Raw genomic sequence first — 24,539 nt, 5'->3', positions numbered from 1 at the left:
GACATCCCTCCCTTGTTATGCACTCATCTCTGGTGCACACTGACATCCCTCCCTTGTTATGCCGCATATTACACATACTCTACAATCACATACCTTTTTGAAATAGAAGATGATTCTTTTCAGCTGGACGGAAGCATTGAGTGGATTTCAGAAGAGAGGCTACAGTAGTCTGGAGTGACCGGTCATCATTTTGAACGCCATGTTGTACACGAAGACGGCTCTTTGCATAAGGATGGACATCAGCAGAGCTCCGTGCTTTGGGATTGTAGAATATTTCTCGCTCTACTGCAAGACAGAAGGACCAGGAGAGACAGAGTGGATGATACAGACTGGAAGAGTAAACCGCTGTGAGACTGTGAGAGGAGCAATGAAGCAAAGGTACTCTTCAGCAAGACCAACATAGGCCTACACTGCTTTCCAGTAATAACAACAAGCACTTAAGAGGCACTTTACACCATGAATGTAAACATTTTTAAAGTGTTAGAAATGACTGACTGCATTGATATAACAATACAAGAGAATGACCATGATAATCAGGATCTATATTTTGACTACTAGACACATCACAAACAATGCTGATTGGTCCAGGGCATCTAATGTGTGCTACTATTCAGGTCTTGATATCACCCATATCGTAACAAGATCACAGAAGAAGCAGACAACGCCCAACTTCAAGATCAACACCAACCATCTCCTGCATGACTATCAATCTGGCTTCAGGTCATGCAGCAGTGTGGAGACAACTAATCTACATATTATAGACCGCATCCTTCTGATTACCAAAACAGATGACCCAACGAACCTACATATCACAGACCGCATCCTTCTGATTCCCAAACAGATGACCCCTGCCTCCTGATATTACTGAACCTCTCAGCTGCCTTCAACACCATTGGCCACCCCATCCTCATTGACTCTGTTTAGTCTCAAGTAGGTTTCCACGGAGACGCCCTTCACTGGTTCTCCACTTGCCTATCCAAAGGACATGAGTTTATTCACATGGGCAGCTGCTGATACCCAAAGATGGGGCTCACCTGTGGAGAGCCTCAGAGTTTCATATTGTCCTGCATCCTCTTCAGTCCAAACATTGAGCCCCCTGTGGCTCTACTCACAGATAACATGAAAGATCACCACTACACTCATGACTCACAGCTGTATTTTAAAGTCACACCTGGGACAGACATCCAGTTCTAAACGTGCTTCTTGTACCTCATCCAGACCGGGATGTACAGCACCTACCTGAAGTTTAATCTGACCAAAGTAAAAATCCTGCTCTTCCCCAAGAAAACAAGCATGAACTAGCCATACCCGCTCAAAGACAAAGAACCTGGATAGATTTAAACACAAATTTGAAGCCAGTTCACCCTAGACACAGGTCTCATCTTCAAGGAGCACATTGCCAAGAAAACTAAGATGGCCTGAGACCAGCATTTTCTACTAAGTGAGGCCGCCCAGGAAGCAACTTTTGACCCGTCATTCATCTGCTTGGTAGCAATGCTCTGCTCCACAAACTCCTCCTTCAGAGCATTCTTCATACAGTGGTGCAGCAGGACGGCTAAGGAAGGACCTGGAGAACTATGACCAATGACCCCCCCCACCCTGATGGGTCTCCACTGAGTGCACTTCACAGCCTGTAGCATCGTCAAAACCAGCTGTATCATCTACAAAGCCTTAACGAACGGCCCCATGCATGTCTGGCTAGGAACCACCATCTCCTGCGGACCTACAGCAAAGACACTATCAGACTGGGGACAAAGAGGTGTAACAATCAACAGCAAGGCATCAGGCTCTCTCCATCAATGCATCCAGCTGCATCATCTACAAAGCCTTAACGGCCGGCGCCCCACACATGTCTCGCTAGTAACCACCATCTCCTGTGGACCTACAGCAAGGACACTATCAGACTGAAGGCAAAGAGGTGGGACAATCAACACCAAGGCAACAGGCCTTCTCCATCAATGCATCCAGGATATGGAACAACAATCCCATAACAACCAGAACTGCTCCATCCTGCTTCAATTTAAGAAAGCGCTAAATATCCACCTCCTTGAAGAACTTTAGATCGCAAAGCAGTACAGTGTGCATTGGTTATTAATAAACAGCCGACTCTCCAATCACACGATGACTGTATCGTTGCCTTTGAACCTCTAAAAATGCTCTGTTACCTTTCAGCTGTGTCAGCGCTTTATACATACCACTGTCATAGATACAAAATCTAGACAAGGTCACACATTTCATTTATATGAATACACATACGGATCTGAATAGTCATAGTTCGTAGCCAATCCTTAGAGCAATAAGGGCCAATTAAAAATACTTAAAAGAGAAGATTAGCAATGGACCTAAATAATAAAAGCAGATGGGCGCTATTGCAAGTCTATGGTTCAGAAGCCTAATTTAGGGTTAGATTTACAAAGCAATTTTATAATCACAAACCCTACAATTGACAAAATCACAGGGCTTGCCTCCCAAAATGTCCATGTACTATGTACTAAATTAGTTGGGAAAGAATAGGTTTTGAGACATATATCAAATCACCCTTATGAAGGTTTGTAAAATGGTTATTCCTTTCTAACTGCAATTTGGTATTGTACGCACAATAGTTTCTCACCATAACTGCCGTCACAAACCATTGACCAGTTAACAAAACCTTAAAGGAGGTGGTAACTAGTTTGCAAAGGAGAAAGGGTTCGGAGGGGAGCACCTGCCCTTTGAACGTCAGGTCAGTCGATCACAGGGGCAATGGTCCCGGGGACCACTGGTTGTTCTCACCGATGTCTTCTAAAAAATTTTTTTTTTTTAAAGCAGCGTCAGTCCCTTTCATGTAAAAAGTTTCACAATGAAAATACAAGAATGGAGGTCTGCTGCTCCTAGCAGGCCTTCACCCCTGTATTCTAAGCTAATGATAGAATAAATGTAAATACAAGAATGGAGGTCTGCCGCTCCTAGCAGGCCTTCGCCCCTGTATTCTAAGCTAATGATAGAATAAATGTAAGTACAAGAATGGAGGTCTGCCGCTCGTAGCAGGCCTTCACCCCTGTATTCACAGCTAATGATAGAATAAATGTAAATACAAGAATGGAGGTCTGCTGCTCCTAGCAGGCCTTCACCGCTGTATTCTAAGCTAATGATAGAATAAATGTAAATATAAGAATGGAGGTCTGCTGCTCCTAGCAGGCCTTCACCGCTGTATTCTAAGCTAATGATAGAATAAATGTAAATACAAGAATGGAGGTCTGCTGCTCCTAGCAGGCCTTCACCGCTGTATTCTAAGCTAATGATAGAATAAATGTAAATATAAGAATGGAGGTCTGCTGCTCCTAGCAGGCCTTCACCGCTGTATTCTAAGCTAATGATAGAATAAATGTAAATACAAGAATGGAGGTCTGCTGCTCCTAGCAGGCCTTCGCCCCTGTATTCTAAGCTAAAGATAGAATAAATGTAAATACAAGAATGGAGGTCTGCCTCTCCTAGCAGGCCTTCACCCCTGTATTCTAAGCTAATGATAGAATAAATGTAAATACAAGAATGGAGGTCTGCCACTCCTAGCAGGCCTTCGCCTCTGTATTCACAGCTAATGATAGAATAAATGTAAATACAAGAATGGAGGTCTGCCACTCCTAGCAGGCCTTCGCCCCTGTATTCACAGCTAATGATAGAATAAATGTAAATACAAGAATGGAGGTCTGCCGCTCCTAGCAGGCCTTCGCCCCTGTATTCACAGCTAATAATAGAATAAATGTAAATACAAGAATGGAGGTCTGCCGCTCCTAGCAGGCCTTCACCCGAGCATTCACAGCTAATGATAGAATAACTGTAAATACAAGAATGGAGGTCTGCCACTACTAGCAGGCCTTCGCCCATGTATTCACAGCTAATGATAGAATAACTGTAAATACAAGAATGGAGGTCTGCCGCTCCTAGCAGGCCTTCACCCGAGCATTCACAGCTAATGATAGAATAACTGTAAATACAAGAATGGAGGTCTGCCACTACTAGCAGGCCTTCGCCCATGTATTCACAGCTAATGATAGAATAAATGTAAATACAAGAATGGAGGTCTGCCGCTCCTAGCAGGCCTTCGCCCCTGTATTCACAGCTAAAGATAGAATAAATGCAAATACAAGAACGGAGGTCTGCTGCTCCTAGCAGGCCTTCGTCTGAGCATTCACAGCTAAAATGATAGAATAAATGCAAATACAAGAACGGAGGTCTGCTGCTCCTAGCAGGCCTTCACCCCTGTATTCTAAGCTAATGATAGAATAAATGCAAATACAAGAATGGAGGTCTGCTGCTCCTAGCAGGCCTTCACCCCTGTATTCTAAGCTAAAGATAGAATAAATGTAAATACAAGAATGGAGGTCTGCCTCTTCTAGCAGGCCTTCACCCCTGTATTCACAGCTACTGATAGAATAAATGCAAATACAAGAATGGAGGTCCGCCGCTCCTAGCAGGCCTTAACCCCTGCATTCACAGTTAATGATAGAATAAATGCAAATACAAGAATGGAGGTCTGCCTCTCCTAGCAGGCCTTCACCCATGTATTCACAGCTACTGATAGAATAAATGCAAATACAAGAATGGAGGTCCGCCGCTCCTACCAGGCCTTCGCCCCTGCATTCACAGTTAATGATAGAATAAATGCAAATACAAGAATGGAGGTCTGCCTCTCCTAGCAGGCCTTCACCCATGTATTCACAGCTACTGATAGAATAAATGCAAATACAAGAATGGAGGTCTGCCACTACTAGCAGGCCTTCACCCCTGTATTCACAGCTACTGATAGAATAAATGTAAATACAAGAATGGAGGTCTGCTGCTCCTAGCAGGCCTTCGCCCCTGTATTCACAGCTAATGATAGAATAAATGCAAATACAAGAATGGAGGTCTGCTGCTCCTAGCAGGCCTTCGCCCCTGCATTCACAGCTAATGATAGAATAAATGTAAATACAAGAATGGAGGTTTGCTGCTCCTAGCAGGCCTTCACCCCTGAATTTACGGCTAATGATAGAATAAATGTAAATACAAGAATGGAGGTCTGCTGCTCCTAGCAGGCCTTCACCCCTGTATTCACAGCTAATGATAGAATAAATGCAAATACAAGAATGGAGGTCTGCTGCTCCTAGCAGGCCTTCGCCCCTGCATTCACAGCTAATGATAGAATAAATGTAAATACAAGAATGGAGGTCTGCTGCTCCTAGCAGGCCTTCACCCCTGTATTCACAGCTAATGATAGAATAAATGTAAATACAAGAATGGAGGTATGCCGCTCCTAGCAGGCCTTCGCCCCTGTATTCACAGCTAAAGATAGAATAAATGCAAATACAAGAACGGAGGTCTGCTGCTCCTAGCAGGCCTTCACCCCTGTATTCTAAGCTAATGATAGAATAAATGCAAATACAAGAATGGAGGTCTGCTGCTCCTAGCAGGCCTTCGCCCCTGTATTCTAAGCTAATGATAGAATAAATGTAAGTACAAGAATGGAGGTCTGCTGCTCCTAGCAGGCCTTAACCCCTGTATTCTAAGCTAATGATAGAATAAATGCAAATACAAGAATGGAGGTTTGCTGCTCCTAGCAGGCCTTCCCCCCTGTATTCACAGCTAATGATAGAATAAATGTAAATACAAGAATGGAGGTCTGCCTCTCCTAGCAGGCCTTCACCCCTGTATTCTAAGCTAATGATAGAATAAATGTAAATACAAGAATGGAGGTCTGCCACTCCTAGCAGGCCTTCGCCCCTGTATTCTAAGCTAATAATAGAATAAATGCAAATACAAGAAAGAAGGTCTGCTGCTCCTAGCAGGCCTTTGTCCCTGTATTCGCAGCTAATGATAGGGGTGGCAAATTGTGACCTTCCTAATTAATATTGATCAGACAGGCCATTTTGTTACCACCTGTGATTGTACGTATGGCAATGCAGCTATTTTGTACATATGTTGCATCACATATTGCATTACCATTTGCAAACCAGTCGATGTGCTAATTGCACATCCCTGGTGTGCGAATAGGAATAGTATATCATTTTCCAAGTCCCTTCATCCAGTCCTTGTGCCTGCTGGTCAGGTGTGTGAAGATCTGCTCACTGTTGCTTACCCAAACGGTAAAGAACGATGGTTATGAAGGTGCTAACGGCTGTCATCACTCCCAGGATTATAGCTTGTCTCCTCACTCGACGGAGCTCTGAGCGAACTGCAAATAAAATAATACATGATTATTTTTTACTAGGGTTATTGCTCTTCAATACCTGATGTTCAACCTCATAGGGGAATTTATAATGAAGGGCCAGTGAAGATGTGTGTGCCAGCTCGAGTTAGTGTGGTTGAGTGTGTGTTAGGACTAGCCAGTGACTCTGAATGTCTCATTGGTCCAGTAAGTGCCTCTGTGTGTGTGCCAGGCTCAGTCATTGGCTGTGAGTGTGTACCAGGACAAGGCACTGATTGAGCATTTGACACGACTGTTTATAGAATCTTAGTTTGTGCTAGGGTATCCAGTGCCCCCCATCTGTGCCAACATTGGTCAATGACTTTCAGATTCTACCAAGACCGCCACCGATTTCCGGTGTATCCCAAAGGTTATTACTGGCTATGAGTGTGTGCTGACCTAGACACCAATTCCTTATGTGTGACAAGTCTAGTTATCAACTTGCAATGCATCTCAAAACTGACCATTACCTCCCAGAGTGTTTGCAGTCTGGCAGGTGACTCTCTGTGCCAAACCCAGGCACTGATTCTCTGCGTATACCCGGCATATCCAGCTTCAGAGTCTCAACAAGTACTATGGTCTTTGACTCAGCGTATGCCAAGATGGGGCACTGACTAACGGCGTGTGACAGCGCTAGCAGGTCAGTTCCAGTGTATCCATGACTAGCCAGTAAACATCAGTGAGCATCATTCATGGCCAAGGACTCCCAGTTAGGCATGAGCGGATTTTGCAGATTGGCAATCCGCGAATTTGCGAATTTGCGGATTGCGAAAATCCGCAAAATTCGCGAATCCGCGCGGATTTTTTTTTTATGTTCGCACGGGTTTCTGCAAGTTCGCGAGGGTTTCGTACAATTTCGCAAATTGCGAAATTGTACAAAACGCGTGCGAACTTGCAGAAACCCGTGCGAACACAATGTGCCCAGTAGGGTATGTGCCTCTTGTGTGAATAAAAGGTCAGTGAAAGATCAGTTCAGCAGATGAAGAGAAAGAAGCTCCTGGTCACAGGAACAGCACGGGTATTGCGCTCGTGAAAGTCAAGGATGCAAAGCCTATCCAGCATCACAGCTGATTTTCCACGGTAGATTTGGGAAGAAGGCACACCTGTCCAGCCTCGACGACGCTCACGATTGTTTTTGGGCTAATGAATGAGTCACTGAATTTGAGCATCAACTAGTTCGAGCGAACATGTGTGTGTTACTATGCAATCGCCCCGAAGGGTGCAGTGGTCCCTTGAGTGAGCTGCAGACCTGTGCCCAGCCATGCAACTATTTTACAATGGCGCCAGCAAGCTGCCAGCGCCGTTGTAAAATAGTTACAAAGTTAGCTTGCACAGGAAGCACTTAGATAAAATAAAGCAGCACCTGCTTCGTTTTATCTAGTGGTTCCTGTGCAAGCTAACTTTGTAACTATTTTACAACGGCGCTGGCAGCTTGCTGGCGCCATTGTAAAATAGTTGCATGAGTGGGGGGATCAACTTTTGAACCTGTTACGCTCGCTGATTTTTTTTGCGGATTTTGCGGGAAATCCGCAAAATTCGCAGATTGCGGATTTCCCAAAAATCCGCAAAATCCGCGAGCGTAAAGGATTTCCCGCTCACACCTACTCCCAGTGTGCACCAGGACCAGAATGTCAGTCTCAGTGAAGGTCTTAATTAGGTCATTGTCTCTCAGTGTATGTTAAGATGGGAGACTGACAGGCAGTTAGAAACAACACTGGCCGGTGGCTTTCAGTGCATTCCACATCTGTTGAGTATATATCAGTGTTCACCATTCATGGCCAGTGACTCCCAGTGTGCACCACGACTACCAGTGAGACCTTTAATTAGGTCATTGGCTCTCAGTGTATGTCAGATAAGACACAGACCAGCAGTTAGACAACACTGGCCAGAGGCTTTCAGTGTATTCCAGGACGGTAGAGTGTAGGAAAATGCTCCTTTTTGCATGGTTAATTTCTTGTTAATTTAAATTCGTAAATTCTGGGCATTTAGGGCCAGATGTATCAAGATACCCTTTTGCGATTCTCAAATAGCGATTTTGTGAGAATCACTATTTGAGAATTGCAAAATGGTATGTATGTAGAAATTCGCAATTTTTTAGCGATTTCTTAAAATTCCTTAATTGCGATTAGCAAATTGCTAATCGCAATTAAGGAATAATTTCCCATTCATTCTATGGGCCAGGAGGCCCATAGGAATGAATGGGGAGTTATTCTCAATTTGTGATTCGCAATTTTCTAATCGCAAATTGAGAATAATTTCAAGGGTGCAAGGGTGTCTTAACCCTGCTGCACCCCTGAAATTTACATGTGTGCGCATATGGCCACATACATGCCCTAAGGGCATGTATGAGCGCCACATGGCACCTTTACAAATGGCAAAAAGTACAATTGTAAAAGAATTTGCAAATTACCACCAACTGCAAGTTGGTGGTAATTTGCGATTTCTTAGCCTAAATTTGCAAAACTTAAATGCTTCATACATAGCATTTAAGGAATCACAATGTGCGATTCCTTAATTGCTTACGCAATATTAAGGAATCTCAAAATTTGCGATTCCTTAATATTGTGAGGCTTTTTAGTTGATACATTTCATTTTCCTATTTTATTGTCACAAACGCTGCTTTTTAACGATTCGCAGCGTTTGCGACAAAAAAATGGTCTTATGCATCTGCCCCTAAGAGTAATAAATTGCAAACAGAGTATAAAATTTCAGTAAAGACTGTTCGAAGTTAACCCAAAGTGGAGCGTTCCTATTTGCTGAGAGCATATATGTAGAAAGAGCTAATCGTTGTGCAATCGAGTAATATTGTAAGTGAGGAAGACGTAAACAACCTTTTAGTGAGGGGGAGTGTAACTTTGGGCCACTCAAGGGGGGCCCATCACCCCCTCAAATGAATCCAGAAACAGTAGAAGAGATTGTTCTGATAAAGAATCACGGAGTGGATAGTGGTATCATACCAAACATATGATTAAATGTGGGGATTATCTTCATTTTTATCATTTCTACTCTACCCCAAAGTAGTAAATTGAGGAGTGTCCAATGCTGAAAATATCTTTCAACCTGGCCAATGATGGGATTGAGTTTATCCATCAGCATATTTTTTATGCCAGGGTTTGGGAGTATCCCTGAATATTTTATTTGAAATGTAACCATTTAAAGGTAACATCTCCAATAGAGGCTTTAGTGGTAGTGGGGGCCATTAGTGATGCTTCACATTTAGACCAATTTATTTTGTAACCGGAAAAGATTTGAAAAAATGGTTAATTGTGAAATCAAAGAGGTTGCAGATGATTTTTGCTGGGAAAGAGTCAAAAGTGTATAATCCGCATAGTAAGAGGCTTTAGTTACCCAGCAGCGGTGTCAATGCCTTTAAAATCCATGTTTTGCTGCCATGGCAACAGGTAGCGTTTCTAAAGTCGAAAGAAATAATAACTGAGATAATGGACACCCTTGTCTGGTGCCACAACCGAGATGGAAGTGTGGGGGTTTAAAGCCACTGTATTTAACAGCTGTCGCTCGAGCTGATTATTGTTGGCGTCATTAATAGGCTAGTAGTCTCCCAGCTGTTTTCCTGCAATCACAGTGCCCCTGATGAATATGGATTAAACATTTCTCTGCATAAGAAGTATAAAGATTGTTAAGAGGGAATTGTGCAACTTTTTCAATATTTCTGGAGACTCTGGTTGGGAGTGAGTGGCTGTAAGAGATGTGTGATTACCGAGCCGGGGCACGGACCACAGCCCCCACGCTCCACCGCACCACCAGCATCATCTCTCCCGCGCTTGGAGGCGCATATAAGCACTCCATAGGCCCCGAGGTGCGGGACGCGCCCGGGCAAAGGCGCCCGTCATAGCCCGGAAGAGGCTGGGCTGGGTCCACCCTCTGAAAATGTGTCCTTGAGAACTGCTGTCACCCAACCTCTGAAAAGAACGTGCCTCGCCGCTGGATTTGTAGGGGCCTTGCTTTGCTGGGAGGGGGGCTCTAATCTAATTTTTCCCCATCTCCCCTCACCCTAGTGGGACCCTTGCCCAGGGTAAAACTGTCGCTCCGCTAGACTGTGGACAAGGCTGCTCATACCCTGGTGGGACTACGAGTCCCAGGGTGCAGCTCGTGACTTGCAGAGTTATGGTGGGACCACGAGTCCCAGGGTGCATCTCGTGACTTGCAGAGTTATTGTGGGACCACGAGTTCCAGGGTGCATCTTGTGACCTGCAGAGTTATGATGGGACCACAAGTCCCAGGGTGCATCTCGTGACTTGCAGAGTAATGGTGGGACCACGAGTCCCAGGGTGCATCTCGTGACTTGCAGAGTTATGGTGGGACCACGAGTTCCAGGGTGCATCTTGTGACCTTCGGAGTTATCTTGGGATCACAAGTCCCAGGGTGCACCTCGTGACCTGCAGAGTTATGGTGGGACCACAAGTCCCAGGGTGCATCTCATGACTTGCAGAGTAATGGTGGGACCACGAGTCCCAGGGTGCATCTCGTGACCTGCAGAGTTATTGCCTCTCGCTTCTTGTCCATTGGAGGCCCCCTGGCTGAGTGCTGCTGCACGAGGTGCTGTCACTCTTCCTTTGTCCTATCTGGGCTTTGGTTTAGACCAGTCATTCTGAAGCCACACCTTTACTCTCCCTGCGCCTTTATGCAACTTGCTGTGTAAGGACTGTCGGACATCCTGTGATTCCTTTGGCTTACTGCCTTCTATGACTGCCCCATTTGCAAGCATTGGTAGCACCGGTAGCCACCTAGCCAAAGAAGTGTTCCCACAACCCCCACAGCTCACTGTTGGACAAAACTACAATAAGTGAGGGGAAAAGACCCAACAACAAGGGTGCACCCCCCAGTGAAAAGGAAGTCGCAACACACACTGTGAGAGTCCACGCTCCCCTCACTGACATCTACTCCCCGAGGCAGCCCGCCCCAGGGCTTCAATGCAGCAACAGGTTTACTCCCCTATCAGACCTAAAAGATGACCCGAAGGATGATACCATTCGCCAGCCACAAGGGGCGCTACACAAAACAAACAAACCAGCACCAAACCTCCCCCGCTTGGAACAGTGACCTGATGGCTGAAATGGGGGTTATGACCTCACAGGGACATTGAAACAATTATTGGACAGTGGCCCACAATCTCTTCCCTTCTCTGAGCCTGCCCCAAGATCACCTCGCCATCCCTGCCATGCTCCCCCGTTTCCACACTCAACCTGTATGCCAAAAAGGTCCCCCCTTCATATAGGCGCTCTCAATCCCAGCCCACTACTCACTCTAAAACCTAAGTGTTGACTGGAAATAAGGACCCCGAAATTAATCCTCCAACGAGCCAAGGCAGGATGCAGACACCATCACTAGTCTCCCCCACACTGCTGCCTGCCTGGAAAATGTACACATTAAATGTTCCCAAACTTGGAGGGAGGGAAAGGTTTGAGAGAGAAGACTCACTGACAAATAAAGCGATCCACTGGATCTGCCAGGTCAGGGGCTGGCGTTCTGGGATCCGCGATGACATTGTAAGGGCAAGAAGATGCTCAGTCCCTGGTCAGATTACAGATTGCACCCAACTAACCCTCACAGGGGAAGAACTAGCAGAAAACCTTTTAGCCTTAGAGTTCTGAATCTGCCCGAAACTGCCTCCCAGACTCATCGGTCATTCAACTCAAATGCCACACCCCCTCAGTTCAACCAAGTACACACTTTCCTTCCACAACGGATAGAATTTCTTGCAGCTCAAACCTGAGGGGCATTGACTGACTCTTGGGGAAGGTCCATCAACAGGCTAAGAATACCCCTACCCACTCCATAAAATCCATTGTGAGTGCGGTTTCATGGGACACCGCGCTACCAATTCATGAGAGGGCGACTAGTAGGGTTCAACAGGCTAGGGACACCCCCAACCGCTTCGTAAAACCCATTGTGAGTGCGGGCCCAGGGGTCACCCAGTTACCAAACTATGAGAGGGTGACAGGCAGGGGGCAAGACGCACAAGGTTTTGGAGCAGCGAATAACAATGGGGGCAGGCACTAGCTTAAATCACAGACCCAGGCAGACACTAGTGGCCCCCTAGCCATTTCGGGCGACGTACCTCATCCCAGCCCAGAACCCAATTGCCAGCTCAAAATAGTATCCTGGAATGTCGCAGGGCTCAGCAGCAAAACGCCTCTTCCTCATTGGAATATCCTTATGGAAGGGTTCAACATATGCATTTTCCAGGACCCCTGGAGCTTTGCTCCTCTTTACAAACCATGGTATGCCTTCTACTGCTCCCCAGCAACCACCAGGGGGATAGGACGCCCAGCAGGGGGACTGATAATATGGGTTAAGATCGCATTGGGAGGCCAAATCATCCCTCTAGTCACTGGTAGCCCTGACATCCTGGGATCCGCATTGAGGACACGCTGGGGAAACCCATTGAGTTATTCAATATATATGTGAGGGAGACCAAAGGGGGTAGACCTTCCACAGCACTCACACAATTAGAGGAGCTACTGAACAAAACCCCCCCACCGTCAAGATTATTAATTAACCCTGACCGTCCTGTCCTCGACAGAAGCGGCCGCTCCCCCCCACCTCCCTCCTCCATTGGCGATTGGTATTGTAACATTCTCCACACTGCTGGGCATTGTGATTTTCGATCTTTTGCTTACATTAGGTCTACGAGCATTTTGTACTGCATTCTGTTCATCGCGCACCGCTTTGCTGGGCATTGTATATTTAAATTGGAGCAAGCGCATTTTGTACTGCATTCAGGTCATCGCGCACCGCTTTGCTGGGCATCAGATATTTAAATTGGAGCAAGCGCGTTTTGTACTGCATTCTGGTCATCACGCACCGCTTTGCTGGGCATTGTTTATTTAAAGTGGATTACTCGCATTGTAAAGTGCATTCTTTTCATCGCGCACCGCACTGCTGGGCTTTGTGTTTGTTTTAACTTTACCACATGTTTAAAGAGGTACTTTCTGCCGTTCATAACTTCCTCGTACTGCTGGGCATCTCCCCTAACAATTTCACTGCCGCTGGGTGCATTCCTAATTGTAGCGCCTTCTCTGCTACACAGCGCTTCCTGCCACCACTGCCTACATTCATCCCCATAGTGCTCCATTTTAATCAGGTTTGGGCCCCAACCTCGCACGGCATCGCTGCATTTATTGTTGTTGTTGCCATTTTGTGTGTGTTCCTAGACCCTCCTTCCACCTGGATCCCGCCTCCCAGCTGACCCTCCCACGCTCCGCCCCCACCACTATCCATTTAAGGCAGATGTCCCAATGCGCAGCGTCCACGCGCTGCGGCCGCGCCGAAGGTGCGCCAAAGGTAAGCCCGTCTACGCCCGTCCGCGCAAATACCGCGCCCAGCACCAGACCCCCTGTTCCTCGCCCCACCCACCCCTCTCGCATTACTTACGACTCCACCACCCTCCTAGCACTAAACCCCAGGCGACTCCCCACCTGCGCCCGAGCCGCACCTGGACACACCCATGGACCCTTCGCATGCAACTCTTGCAAATATGACAGCACCAAGTACCACGCCACACCCACTACCACCAAACAGAGATCCGACACCAACCACCTAAAATGCTACCTGCTCAACACCCGTTCGGTCCACAGACACGCCATCAACCTTTGGAATCTACTAGACACCATCTCTCCAGACGTCGCCTTCCTGACAGAAACCTGGATGAACGCCTCCTCAGCTCCGGACATCACCATAGCCATCCCGGACGGCTACAAGATAATCCAAAAAGACCGCACAATCCAAAAAGGAGGAGGCATCACCATCGCCCATAAGAACACCATCCGTGTCTCAACCAGCTCAGACGACAACCTCGCTAGTGCCGAACACCTTCACTTCCAGATCCATACCGACCCCAAGACCACACTCAGAGGCACCCTCCTATACAGGCCACCAGGACCCCGCACACAATTCAGTGAAGACATCACTGACTTCATCACCCCTCACGCCCTCCCCTCCGAGGACTACATTCTACTGGGAGACCTCAATTTCCATCTAGAAAAGAACAACAACAACAACTCCATCACCCTTCTGGACAATCTCGCCAACCTCGGACTCAAACAACTTGTAAACACCCCCAACAACAACGCAGGACACACACTCAACCCTATCTTCACCTCTAGCAAACACACCTCCTTCAGTCACACTTCAGTTCTCCATTGGACAGACCACAGCTGCGTCCACTTTGTCTACAAAAAGACCACAACCCATAGTCATCCTCAACCTTCTCTGCGAAGAAACTGGAACAAAATCACCATCAACCAGATCTCCTCAGCACTTCTTCAAAACCCCCCTGCCCTCTCATCGAACGCCAACCAAGCAGCCATTAAACTCACTCAATGGCTAACCAACAGCGCCGACACCCTAGCACCTTTGAAAAAATGTCAAATTAAACTAGGCAGCAAAAACGTCCCCTGGTTCAACGATGATCTTAAGAAATCCAAGAAACTCTGCCGCTCCCTTGAGAAAGCCTGGAAAAAACCCAAACACCAGCACCAGGAACGCCTTCAAAAACGCCACCCGCATACACCACCAACTGATCCGGACTGCTAAGAAAGCCGCATTCAAAGACCGACTAGACAACAACGCTCACAACAGCAAGGAACTATTCAACATAGTCAAAGAATTTACCAACCCCACTGCCAACTCCAACTTCATCACTCCCTCTCAAACCCTCTGCAACTCCCTAGCTTCGTTCTTCCACGACAAAATCGCAGACATCCACAACAGCTTCGACAACCAACCCGGAGACCAACCCACCCAACCCTCTGCCGTACCCTCACCCCCCCTGAACATTCTCACTGACTGGAACCCAATCTCCACCGAGGAAACCATTCGCCTGATGAACTCCATTCACTCAGGATCCCCCACAGACCCATGTCCTCACCACATCTTCAACAAAGCAGACTCTATCATAGCACCCTATCTCCGAGACGTCATCAACTGCTCCCTCAAATCCGCCACCTTCCCGGAAAGCTGGAAACACGCCGAACTCAGCGCCCTTCTGAAAAAACCCACAGCTGATCCCACCGAACTCAAAAACTACCGCCCCATTTCGCTCCTACCATTCCCGGCCAAAGTCATCGAGAAAGCAGTCAACAACCAGCTCTCCGCCTTCCTCGAAACAAACAACTCCCTTGACTCTTCACAGTCCGGCTTCCGAGCCAAACACAGCATTGAAACCGCCCTCATCGCAGCAACAGACGACATTCGAACACTACTGGACAATGGAGACACAGTCGCCCTCATCCTCCTTGACCTCTCCGCAGCCTTCGACACAGTCTGTAACAGCACCCTTCTACAACGCCTCAACAACATCGGAATCCAAGGAAAAGCACTGGATTGGATCACCTCATTCCTTGCCGGAAGAACCCAGAGAGTCCGCCTCCCACCGTTCAAGTCAGAGGCCACCAAAGTCATCTGTGGCGTACCACAAGGATCTTCACTCAGCCCCACCCTCTTCAACGTATACATGAGCCCCCTCGCGGCCATCGCACGCCAACACAACCTCAACATCATCTCCTACGCTGATGACACTCAACTAATCCTCTCCCTCACCAAAGACCCAAACACCGCCAAAACCAACCTACATAAAGGAATGAAAGAAGTAGCCGAATGGATGAAGCTCAGCCGTCTCAAACTGAACTCAGACAAAACAGAAGTCCTCATCTTAGGTAATTCTCCCTCCGCCTGGGACGACTCTTGGTGGCCAGCTGCCCTAGGAAAAGCACCCATCCCAACTGACCACGCACGGAACCTGGGCGTCATCCTGGACTCCTTACTTTCGATGACCAGACAAGTCAACACAGTTTCATCATCTTGCTTCAACATCCTCCGCATGCTCAAAAAAACATTTCGCTGGATCCCCACCGAAACCAGAAAGACGGTCATTCACGCACTGGTTACAAGCCGCCTGGACTACGGAAACAACCTATACGCCGGTACCATCATGAAACTTCAGAAAAAACTCCAACGCATCCAAAACGCATCAGCCAGACTCATACTAGCAATACCGCGTAAAGACCACATTTCCGGTCACCTAAAAGACCTCCACTGGCTCCCTATCAATAAGAGGATAACGTTCCGCCTCCTCACCCACGCACACAAAGCACTTTACGAACTTGGACCAGAATGCCTCAACATGGGTAGACCTACAGAAGGTTCAACTGGCCCAGAACCCATGCAAATTGGTGCTATCCGTGGGCCATTGAAAAAAATAGAAGAAAAGGACAAAAGAAGACTAAACAAATTGTGCCTTTATTGTGGAGGGAGAGAACATTTCGTGAAAACTTGTCCCAAGAAGCCCAAAACGAAGTTGAAGGAAAACTTGCAGCACACTCAGCAAGAGTAATTGAATTGGCGTGTGCGACTGAGGCATCAACTCCAAAGGATCATTTGTTGGCCAATAAGTTACAAGTCTCTTCTCCTTGAATAATTAACCCCTTCGCCGCTGGGCTAATTCCCCCGCGGCGGTGTGGGGAGTGGACCCGCGCAGCGCCATGATGCTTGTGACAAGCTGAGCTCGTCACGCTGCACGGTGGCGCTGTGCTCATGACGAGCTGAACTCGTCATGACGACACCCATTTCCGTGAAACGCTCAGCACAGCAGGGGAAGTATCTCTGCGTGTGAGCGTCGCGCGGGTCATGATGAGCTCAGCTCGTCATGAGCACAGCGCAACCGTGCCTCATGACTAGCTGAGCTCGTCATGAGCACAGGAGGGGTTAAATAATTCTTTCCTTGATCCTGACATTTCGAAATACCACCTTAGAAGGAATCTAAGTGATGATTGATTCAGGAGCCACTGGCAACTTCTGCGATCTTAAGTTTTCTTGGTCTATTGGATTAGTCGCTATCAAAAAAGAAAAAAGTGAGGCAGTTCGAGCTGTCAATGGAACAAATTTGTCTTCTGGACCTATCACTAGTCACACAGAGCCCCTGCAGCTAAGAAATTCAGATAGTCACCCAGAAATGTTACAGTTTAATTTGACAGACGCCCCACAGTTTCAACTCATCCTGGGGCTTCCTTGGTTGACCAAATATAATCCGGCAATTAATTGGAACACAAGAACTGTTAAATTAAACTCAGAGTACTGCAAGGAACATTGTTTTGGTCATGAGGAATGCCAACCCAATTCAAATGCCGCAACCCTACTCTGTGAAAATTGAGTTTCTGTTTGTGTAATACAGACCAAAGAAATCTCAAAGGAATGTGAGGATTTTGCAGATGTGTTTAGCAAAGTAGACTGTAACAACAAGAGAGAAAGGGCTTCAGACAACACTCCTATGCCCCTGGTCAAATCCGTAACAACAACGAAGGAGTGCAAAGCACAGTGTTCAAACTCAAATAATCAACTAAAAAACACCATATGTCTTGAAAAAAACAATACATACATATGTGTCTCACAGGAGTGGCAACCACCTAACCAGTTGGGTTGTGACTAAGCATGGGCGGAAAATCCCGGCTTTGTTGAAGAAGTGGTGTGGGAGGGGGTCAGATGGGGATCCGGAGTGGATTGTGCCCATGGTCTTGATTGTGTCCTTGATGCTCACGTTGGCCCAGGTTGTCAGGGAGTCGTGGTTGGTGGGGTGCGGTGGGTCCAGCGTGTCGAGGCCTGTAAGGGTTGCCCAGGGGTTGAAACTGTCATGGATGTCGGTGATCTTTCGGTGAAAGAAGGTGGCGAGGTAGTTGCACAGGGCTTGCGATGGTGGGATGTCGTTAGCACTGGAGCTGGGGTTGTAGAGTTCCTTCACGATGTGGAAGAGCTCCTTGCTGTTGTGTGCGTTGTTGTCAAGGCGGTCTGTGAAGGAGGTCCTTTTGGCAGTCCTGATGAGGGGGTGGTGGTTGCGGATGGCGTCTTTGTGGGCAGTGCGGCTGTCCGACGTCTTGTCCCTGTGCCATATGTTCTCCAATTTCCGGCAGGTGAACTTTGAAGCTAGGAGTTCTGGGGTGAACTACCCGGCTCTTTTGCTGGTGTCTCTGTTAGTGGGCTTTTTCAGCGGGGCTAAGGTGTTGGCGCAGTCGTCCATTCAGCGTCTGAGGGTGAGTGCACCATCGTCGCGGTTGGTGGGGTTGATCAGTGGGTTGAGTGCGAGGCTTGTCTGTAGTTGTTCTTCAGTGACTTTGCCCCAGCAGTGGCGGGAGATCTGTAGGGTGCGGTGCTGTGTGAGGGGTTTTCGAATGGAGAAGTGAATGCAGTGATGGTATGTCCAGGTGAGTTTGGAGGTTTGGCTGAAGGCGACGTGGGGGCTTGAGGAGAAGATGGCATTAAGGGTGTGACCAGCGATGTGGGTCGGCGTCATGATGAGCTGTTTTAGTCCGAGGTTGGCGAAGTTGTCGATCAGGAAGGAGGAGTTGTTGTCGTTGTTGTTCTCCAGACGATAGTTCAGGTCTCCGAGGACTATGTAGTCGTGGAGGTCAGTGCGTGCGAGCTGATGAGGTCGGCGATGGAGTTGCAGAATTGTGACTGGGGTCCTGGCGGTCTGTAGACGAGGGTGCCTCTTAGGGTGGTCTTGGGGTCCGTGTGGATCTGGAAGTGCATGTGCTCGGCGGTGCTGAGAGTGTCGTTGGTGTTTGTTGAGACCCTGATGGTGTTCTTGCGGACGATGGCGATTCCTCCTCCGGCTCTGTTGGTTCGGTCTCTGCGGGTGATCTTGTACTCATCAGGGATGGCTATGGAGATGTCTGGAGAGGAGGCTTCGTTCATCCAGGTCTCGGTCAGGAAGGCGATGTCCGGGAATGTGGTGTGGAGAAGGTCTCAGAGCTTGACGGCGTGTTTGCGTGCGGAGCCGGTGTTGATCAGGATGCATCTGAGCTGGTTGGGGTCCGTGGTTGCGGGTGTCTCCGCGCCTTTGAGGCAGGAGAAGCTGCAGTTCAGGCAGGCAAAGAGATCATGGGTGCGCTTCGGGGCAGCTTTGTAGCAGGTGTGGGTTCTTCCTGAGTTGAGAGCGATGAGGGTGTTCGCGTCATAGCTGAGGCAGTCTCCTTGGCTGGTGCGGGGGGCAGGGGTTCTGGTGCTGGGCACGGTCTTGGCACGGATGGGCGGAGACGGCCTTGCCTTAGGCATGCCTTCGGCACGCCAGCAGCGCGCCCGCGCCATATATGGGGAGGTGGGGAGGGAGGAGCATCTGGGAGGTGGGAGGCGTTTGTCAGGGGCAGCGAATGGGTGCAGAGGTCGCGGGGCCACAGGGGAAGCAGCGGCGGGGACGGGAGCAGGGAAGCAGAGCGATCGCAGGAAGGAGACAAGGCAAAGGGGTACAGAATCAAAAAAGGGGCACAGAAGAGAGTAAAAGGGGTACAGAATCAAAAGGGGACACAGAAGTAAGTAAAGGGGTAAGAATCAGAAAAGGGGGCACAGAAGTAAAGCGGCGAGTGGGGGGCCAGGGGGTACAGAAGAGGAGCGGGCAGACAGAGATACAGGCACAACAGAGGGGTGGGCGTAGTTCGCGAAGTGCACTTCGCACTCCTCGAACTTCACGTAGCACTACGCGAGCTGCGTAGTAGCATGTTCGCACTGTGCAAGATGTGTTTTCAATGATTGCACAGTGCGGACAAGCATCCAGCACTGTGCAATCATTGAAAACAGCATCTTGCACAGTGCAAGCTGTAGTTTTCTGCTGTTCGAGTAGATTTTTACTCGAGCGGCAGCTTTCTCAACGCGAACTGGTAGTTTCTCATTGCGAGCGTTCGCGAGCATGCGCAACCACTCGCAATGAGAAACCTGACCTCCCCGCGTTGAGAATCCCACCGGGATGTCATATTGCTTGCTCGCAGTCACGAACATGACATTGAGGACCGCGAACAAGCAAAAATTGACCGCTGCACTACGCGTGTTCGCACTGTGCTACATGCAGCTCGCGTAGTGCGAAGTTGCACAATCTTCGCAAACTATGCAAGCGTAGCGTAGTGCTTCACCCAGGGTTTAGTATGAACCTAAGGCCACCACTGGCCACCAGGGATGAGGCGCAGTTGGTAGCCTGTGGGTGGTGGAGGGCCTCGACTTCAGCGGCGGCAGTAGTCGTCAGCAGGGGTGCAGGCGGAGCTGCAGCAGGGGGGAGTAACCTACCAGGCAAGGTCAAGGGTCGCATTTGTATGTTTCACATGTGCACCACTTTTCTTCGGGGTGCAGAGAGGGGGGCCTTAGGCAGAATCTTTCCTACCTCTATGCACATATGAACAAATTATTTGATATTACCTTAGTAGTAATTTCCTAATAATGATTTCTACTCTGTAGAAATGGCTATTGGGAAACTCAATTTTTGTGCATACCATTTTACAATTTGTACACAGCTTAAGTTGCTGTTTAGGAAACCCAGTATAAGTATTACATACATCTGTCCCTTAGAGGCAGGAAATGCCAGCTTATTTGTCATAAATTCCACATCCTTTCTAATATGCTGTGGAAGACAAGAATAATTCAGAGTCCTTTAATCCACGGAATGAACACAATAAAAACAATGCTCTTCCTTGGAAGGGGTCTCTATAGCCAGGGTCTTCAACAGGACCTTGCAATTGAGGGAATTAAGGGAATATTCATGGCTCAGATGGATGACTTTTCCACAGGTTCTATTTAAGGAGTCAATCACCAAAAGAGGCAGATAGTGGCCTGACCTATCATGATTTACAAGGTAATAAACGGAATATTCTTTTATGAACATACTCTTGCCGTCTTGGCTTCCCTCTCGTTAGACATTCCCCATTCGCTTCTCAACAATGGAGAAAGTAGGACCAAAGCCTCTGGTGGCAATTCGCAAGTATTTCACTCCTGTGGACACACTCGCTCTCTCAGAAGGAAGATCAAACACAAAAATTATTTTCTGGGGATGATCGAGAATTTCAAAATCCAGTCTAGATTGAGGCACACATTTATTAACCTTTCATGCACCGTAGCGCAAAGCAGTGCAGCGAGGCAACCTGCTGTGCCTTGGTGGAACAGCAGGAATGTACCAACCCTCCTGTGATCTGCACTGCTTCCTCCCTCCTTGTGCTAGCTGACTTCATGCAGCTACCACCAAACCATGTACCCTTACGCTATGATGCAACAGTACCTCCATTATCAGCATGATTATTTTGTACCGGAAGGGAGACTTTCCTACACAAAAACAATCCTTGGAGGCATATTCCTCTCAACACATGGGAAGAGTACGTCACAAGGAGAAATCGGGTTGGTACACCATTTCGGCCCAAGACCTTTCTTACTACCTATTGCATAGATACATGGGACCACCCATGCTCCACCAATTTGATACCTACCTGATGCAGTGTAACGCAAAACAAGGAACTGTGATGTGTTACTTGTTATTACAGGATGATTCAAAGTGCTGCAAATCACCCTAGTGTGGCTTTATAAATCTAGACAAGCATTGTTCATCAGGGCTGCATCAAAAGTGTTGCACAACCATTATGCAAAATGTGAGTAAATGTGGGTTGTTTTCTATATGGCTCTCACGTTAAAGCAATACCCACAGACTGGATGCCACAGTCTCACTTCCTGACAATGGAGGCAGCAAGGTCCAGTTGGCGCCTATAAGGTACCTGTAAGAAAGTGCCCTTTTTGTATGGTCACCCTGCACTTTTCTGTCCCAATGCCGCAGGTTATTACTCTGAAAGTGCATTTGAGCTTGCTGCCCAAGCCCTGTGCCAGTGCTCTGTAACTAAAACAATGTAAGTAAATTGGTAAAACAATTGGCAAGGCATTGAACCCCCTCTCTAGTAACTTGTACCGGGGTACCCAGGGCCTGAAGCAATGTTTGTGCCACCCTGAGTGACCAGAGTAAACAGATGAAATTAGGCCTGCCACTGCAGACTGCAGGAGCAGAGCAAACTGCTCCAACATGACCTTGCCCTCACCAAGAGTGGTAAGATTAAAGCACTTGTTAATATATGCCAGTCACCCCTAAGGTAGGCGTCCTGAGCCCAGAGGGCAGGGTGCATTATATTGAAGTTATCCTTATAGTAGAATATTTTTTATTAAGGGATAATATAAGCCATCAAAGGATAACAGGATAAAATGGGATGACACCCAGCACCCCAAAGGTTACCGGATCCATTACGGTGTCACTGAAATATGTCATGTTTGATATCAAACAGCATGATTTCCATGGCAGAGTTGATATGGCATGCACCCAAGTGGAGACCTAAGAGGTTGCCTTTCCTGTGCACTAGCTGACAGCTCGCAGCTGCTGACGCCAAGACAGTAATCGTACCCACTGCCGGTGGTGTGAACACTCCTTGGAGTTATAAACAAAGGCCAGCCCTGACAGGATGGCTTGTGCAGTGGTACATCAAGCTGGTGAGCTTCAAAACATGCACCACCTCTGATATGCAAGCAGGCTGCCACCCAATAGAGGAAGCAGCCTTCCTCCTGCTCCAGGTAAATATTCGCCTAGGCAGGTGGGAAAATTGGCTAGTCAGAAGGTGCATACCCCTAGAAGTCTAGCCACACCCTATGGTGGGCTACCTGGTCTGTGCAGCTAAGGAAGGTTTCTGCCAGTTTTAAAAAGGACAGAATAAAGGGTTCTTGGTAGAAAAGGTGACACAAGGTGACACACATTCCCCAGATGTATTAAACTGTGGCTATTTGTCAATTGCATACTTGCACCAACACCTCTAACACCCATAAATCTAGATTTTAAGAGACACCCCTGGCACCAGAACCTTAGAACTGTGATGACTACAACAAAGGACGAAGAGGAGACCTAAGTCTGCAACGTCAGGACCGGCACAGAGCAAATGTGTAATAATCTGTAGCTGTGGTAACCATCTTTAACTGCACGACTGCAGGTTGTACTGGACCCAAGACAGGTTCCTTAAGACAGAGGGAGCCCTTTGAAAGTCAAAGGCAGCTCCAGACTCCCCTGGACTAGTGCCTTGTAACAGCAGGTAAAACATGCTCCCTGAACCAAAGAATCACTGAACTTAGGGCCCTCTGAGGAATCGCCCCAAAGGTAAATGGCCAAGGCATTCTGGAAAATGTAGTCCTGACCTCCAGCAAGTTTCATGAGGATACTATTTTGCCTTGGAACATTGAAGTCAAATTAACTTCATGCTGACCTTACCATTGCCAAGGCTTGTTGGTGGTTAGACCGGCTACCACTCCACAACATATTCAACCGACCTCAACAGTGGCCCTGTTACCAACTTTCTGGATCCGTTTCCTCAGCACTACGGTCTAAGCTGTAAACTAGCTCCCATGTGGCTCCCCCTTCAGCACCAAGGACATCAAGACCATGTTAGTACCCTGGCTTCTCGAGCCAGGTAAAATTGAACCGACTGTTGTGGCTTGGTCCTGGAACCCGCATCACCTTAACTCCTAGTGGGTTCCATTCAACTTGACCTGCAAGTGACTGATTGCTTTTTCTCACTGACCGCAATGTCAAAGTTTTGCAGTAGTGAAATGCAATGATTTATTTTTCCTTCTAAAATCCATAACTCCCTTTATACTTATTTGAGGTTGTTTATTTTGATGTCTAAAGTTATATAAAAATCTGATTTATTTTGATAAATTGGTGTTGGATTTCTTTAAAGTTGTGTCAATTATTTGTCACCCATGTTGTTACTCCGAAATGCTCAACACATGTTCCTCTAGTAAAGTCTGACTGCTCTTGCATATTACCAGTACTGACCTAAGTATTAATTATTGTGAATCCAAAGTACTTATCTTTGGGGTATGGTGTCAGTACTGCTCAGGAAGGCCTAACTAACATCACTGCATAGTTTTCAGCCACTATATCTACATTTTCAGCAGAACAGTCACATGCTGACATATGGACAAGTGAGTTTTGTTATATACTGAAACACCCAAACTGGTCTTAAAACTGGAATGGCATGGTGAGCAAAATAAAAATGATAGATTTAGGCCCAGATCTCTGTACTGGGGTAAATGTATGACCTTGCTCTGCATTCTGTCCATCAATTGTTCTTTTTGCAGTTGTCTCCCCGAGGGGGACGCGTATGCCCAGACGTGGGTCCCGTGCTCTCCATGCCACTGGAGTCAATCTATCCTGGCTGATGAGGGGTGAAACCCACAAACCGGTCCTAGGAGGCTTGTTTCCGGTCCAGGGAGGACCTGTCCTGGCAGTTCAGGCTGGACTGTTCCCATGAGGCACAGATGTGGCCAGACAGGCTCTGGAGGTTAATCTCCCTATTGCAGGTACCCTGGCAGGGAGCCACGGTCAGAGCATGCCGACTGCTCCCCTGAGACCTCTCGGTCCTCCAGACCATCAGTGTTGGACACCATCTTTATTTGTGGCCTGGCTCCACCTCCCAAGTGACTTTTGCTATCAGCAATAAAGTTATAAAAAAACAATAGCTGTTAAATGCAACTCTGACTAATT

General features: G+C 47.6%; 1 protein-coding gene across 1 annotated transcript in view; it reads right to left on the bottom strand.

Annotated features, from left to right (window-relative positions):
- The window catches only part of LOC147736925 (collagen alpha-1(XII) chain-like), a 141,731-nt gene that overhangs the window by 101,319 nt on the left and 15,873 nt on the right, over window positions 1–24,539 (bottom strand). Inside the window, exons 2-3 of the mRNA XM_086966614.1 lie at window positions 6,095–6,190; window positions 94–285 (exon numbers count right to left, since the gene is read on the bottom strand). Coding sequence (XP_086822740.1) covers window positions 94–285; window positions 6,095–6,190 — 288 coding nt within the window. The remainder of the gene's footprint in view (window positions 1–93; window positions 286–6,094; window positions 6,191–24,539) is intronic.

Source organism: Lissotriton vulgaris, chromosome 1_1 (assembly GCF_964263255.1).
Source record: "Lissotriton vulgaris chromosome 1_1, aLisVul1.2, whole genome shotgun sequence".
NCBI classification, from domain to species: domain Eukaryota; kingdom Metazoa; phylum Chordata; class Amphibia; order Caudata; family Salamandridae; genus Lissotriton; species Lissotriton vulgaris.
The sequence above is the reverse complement of the archived record's forward strand: the minus strand, read 5'-3'. Positions and strand labels throughout refer to the sequence as shown.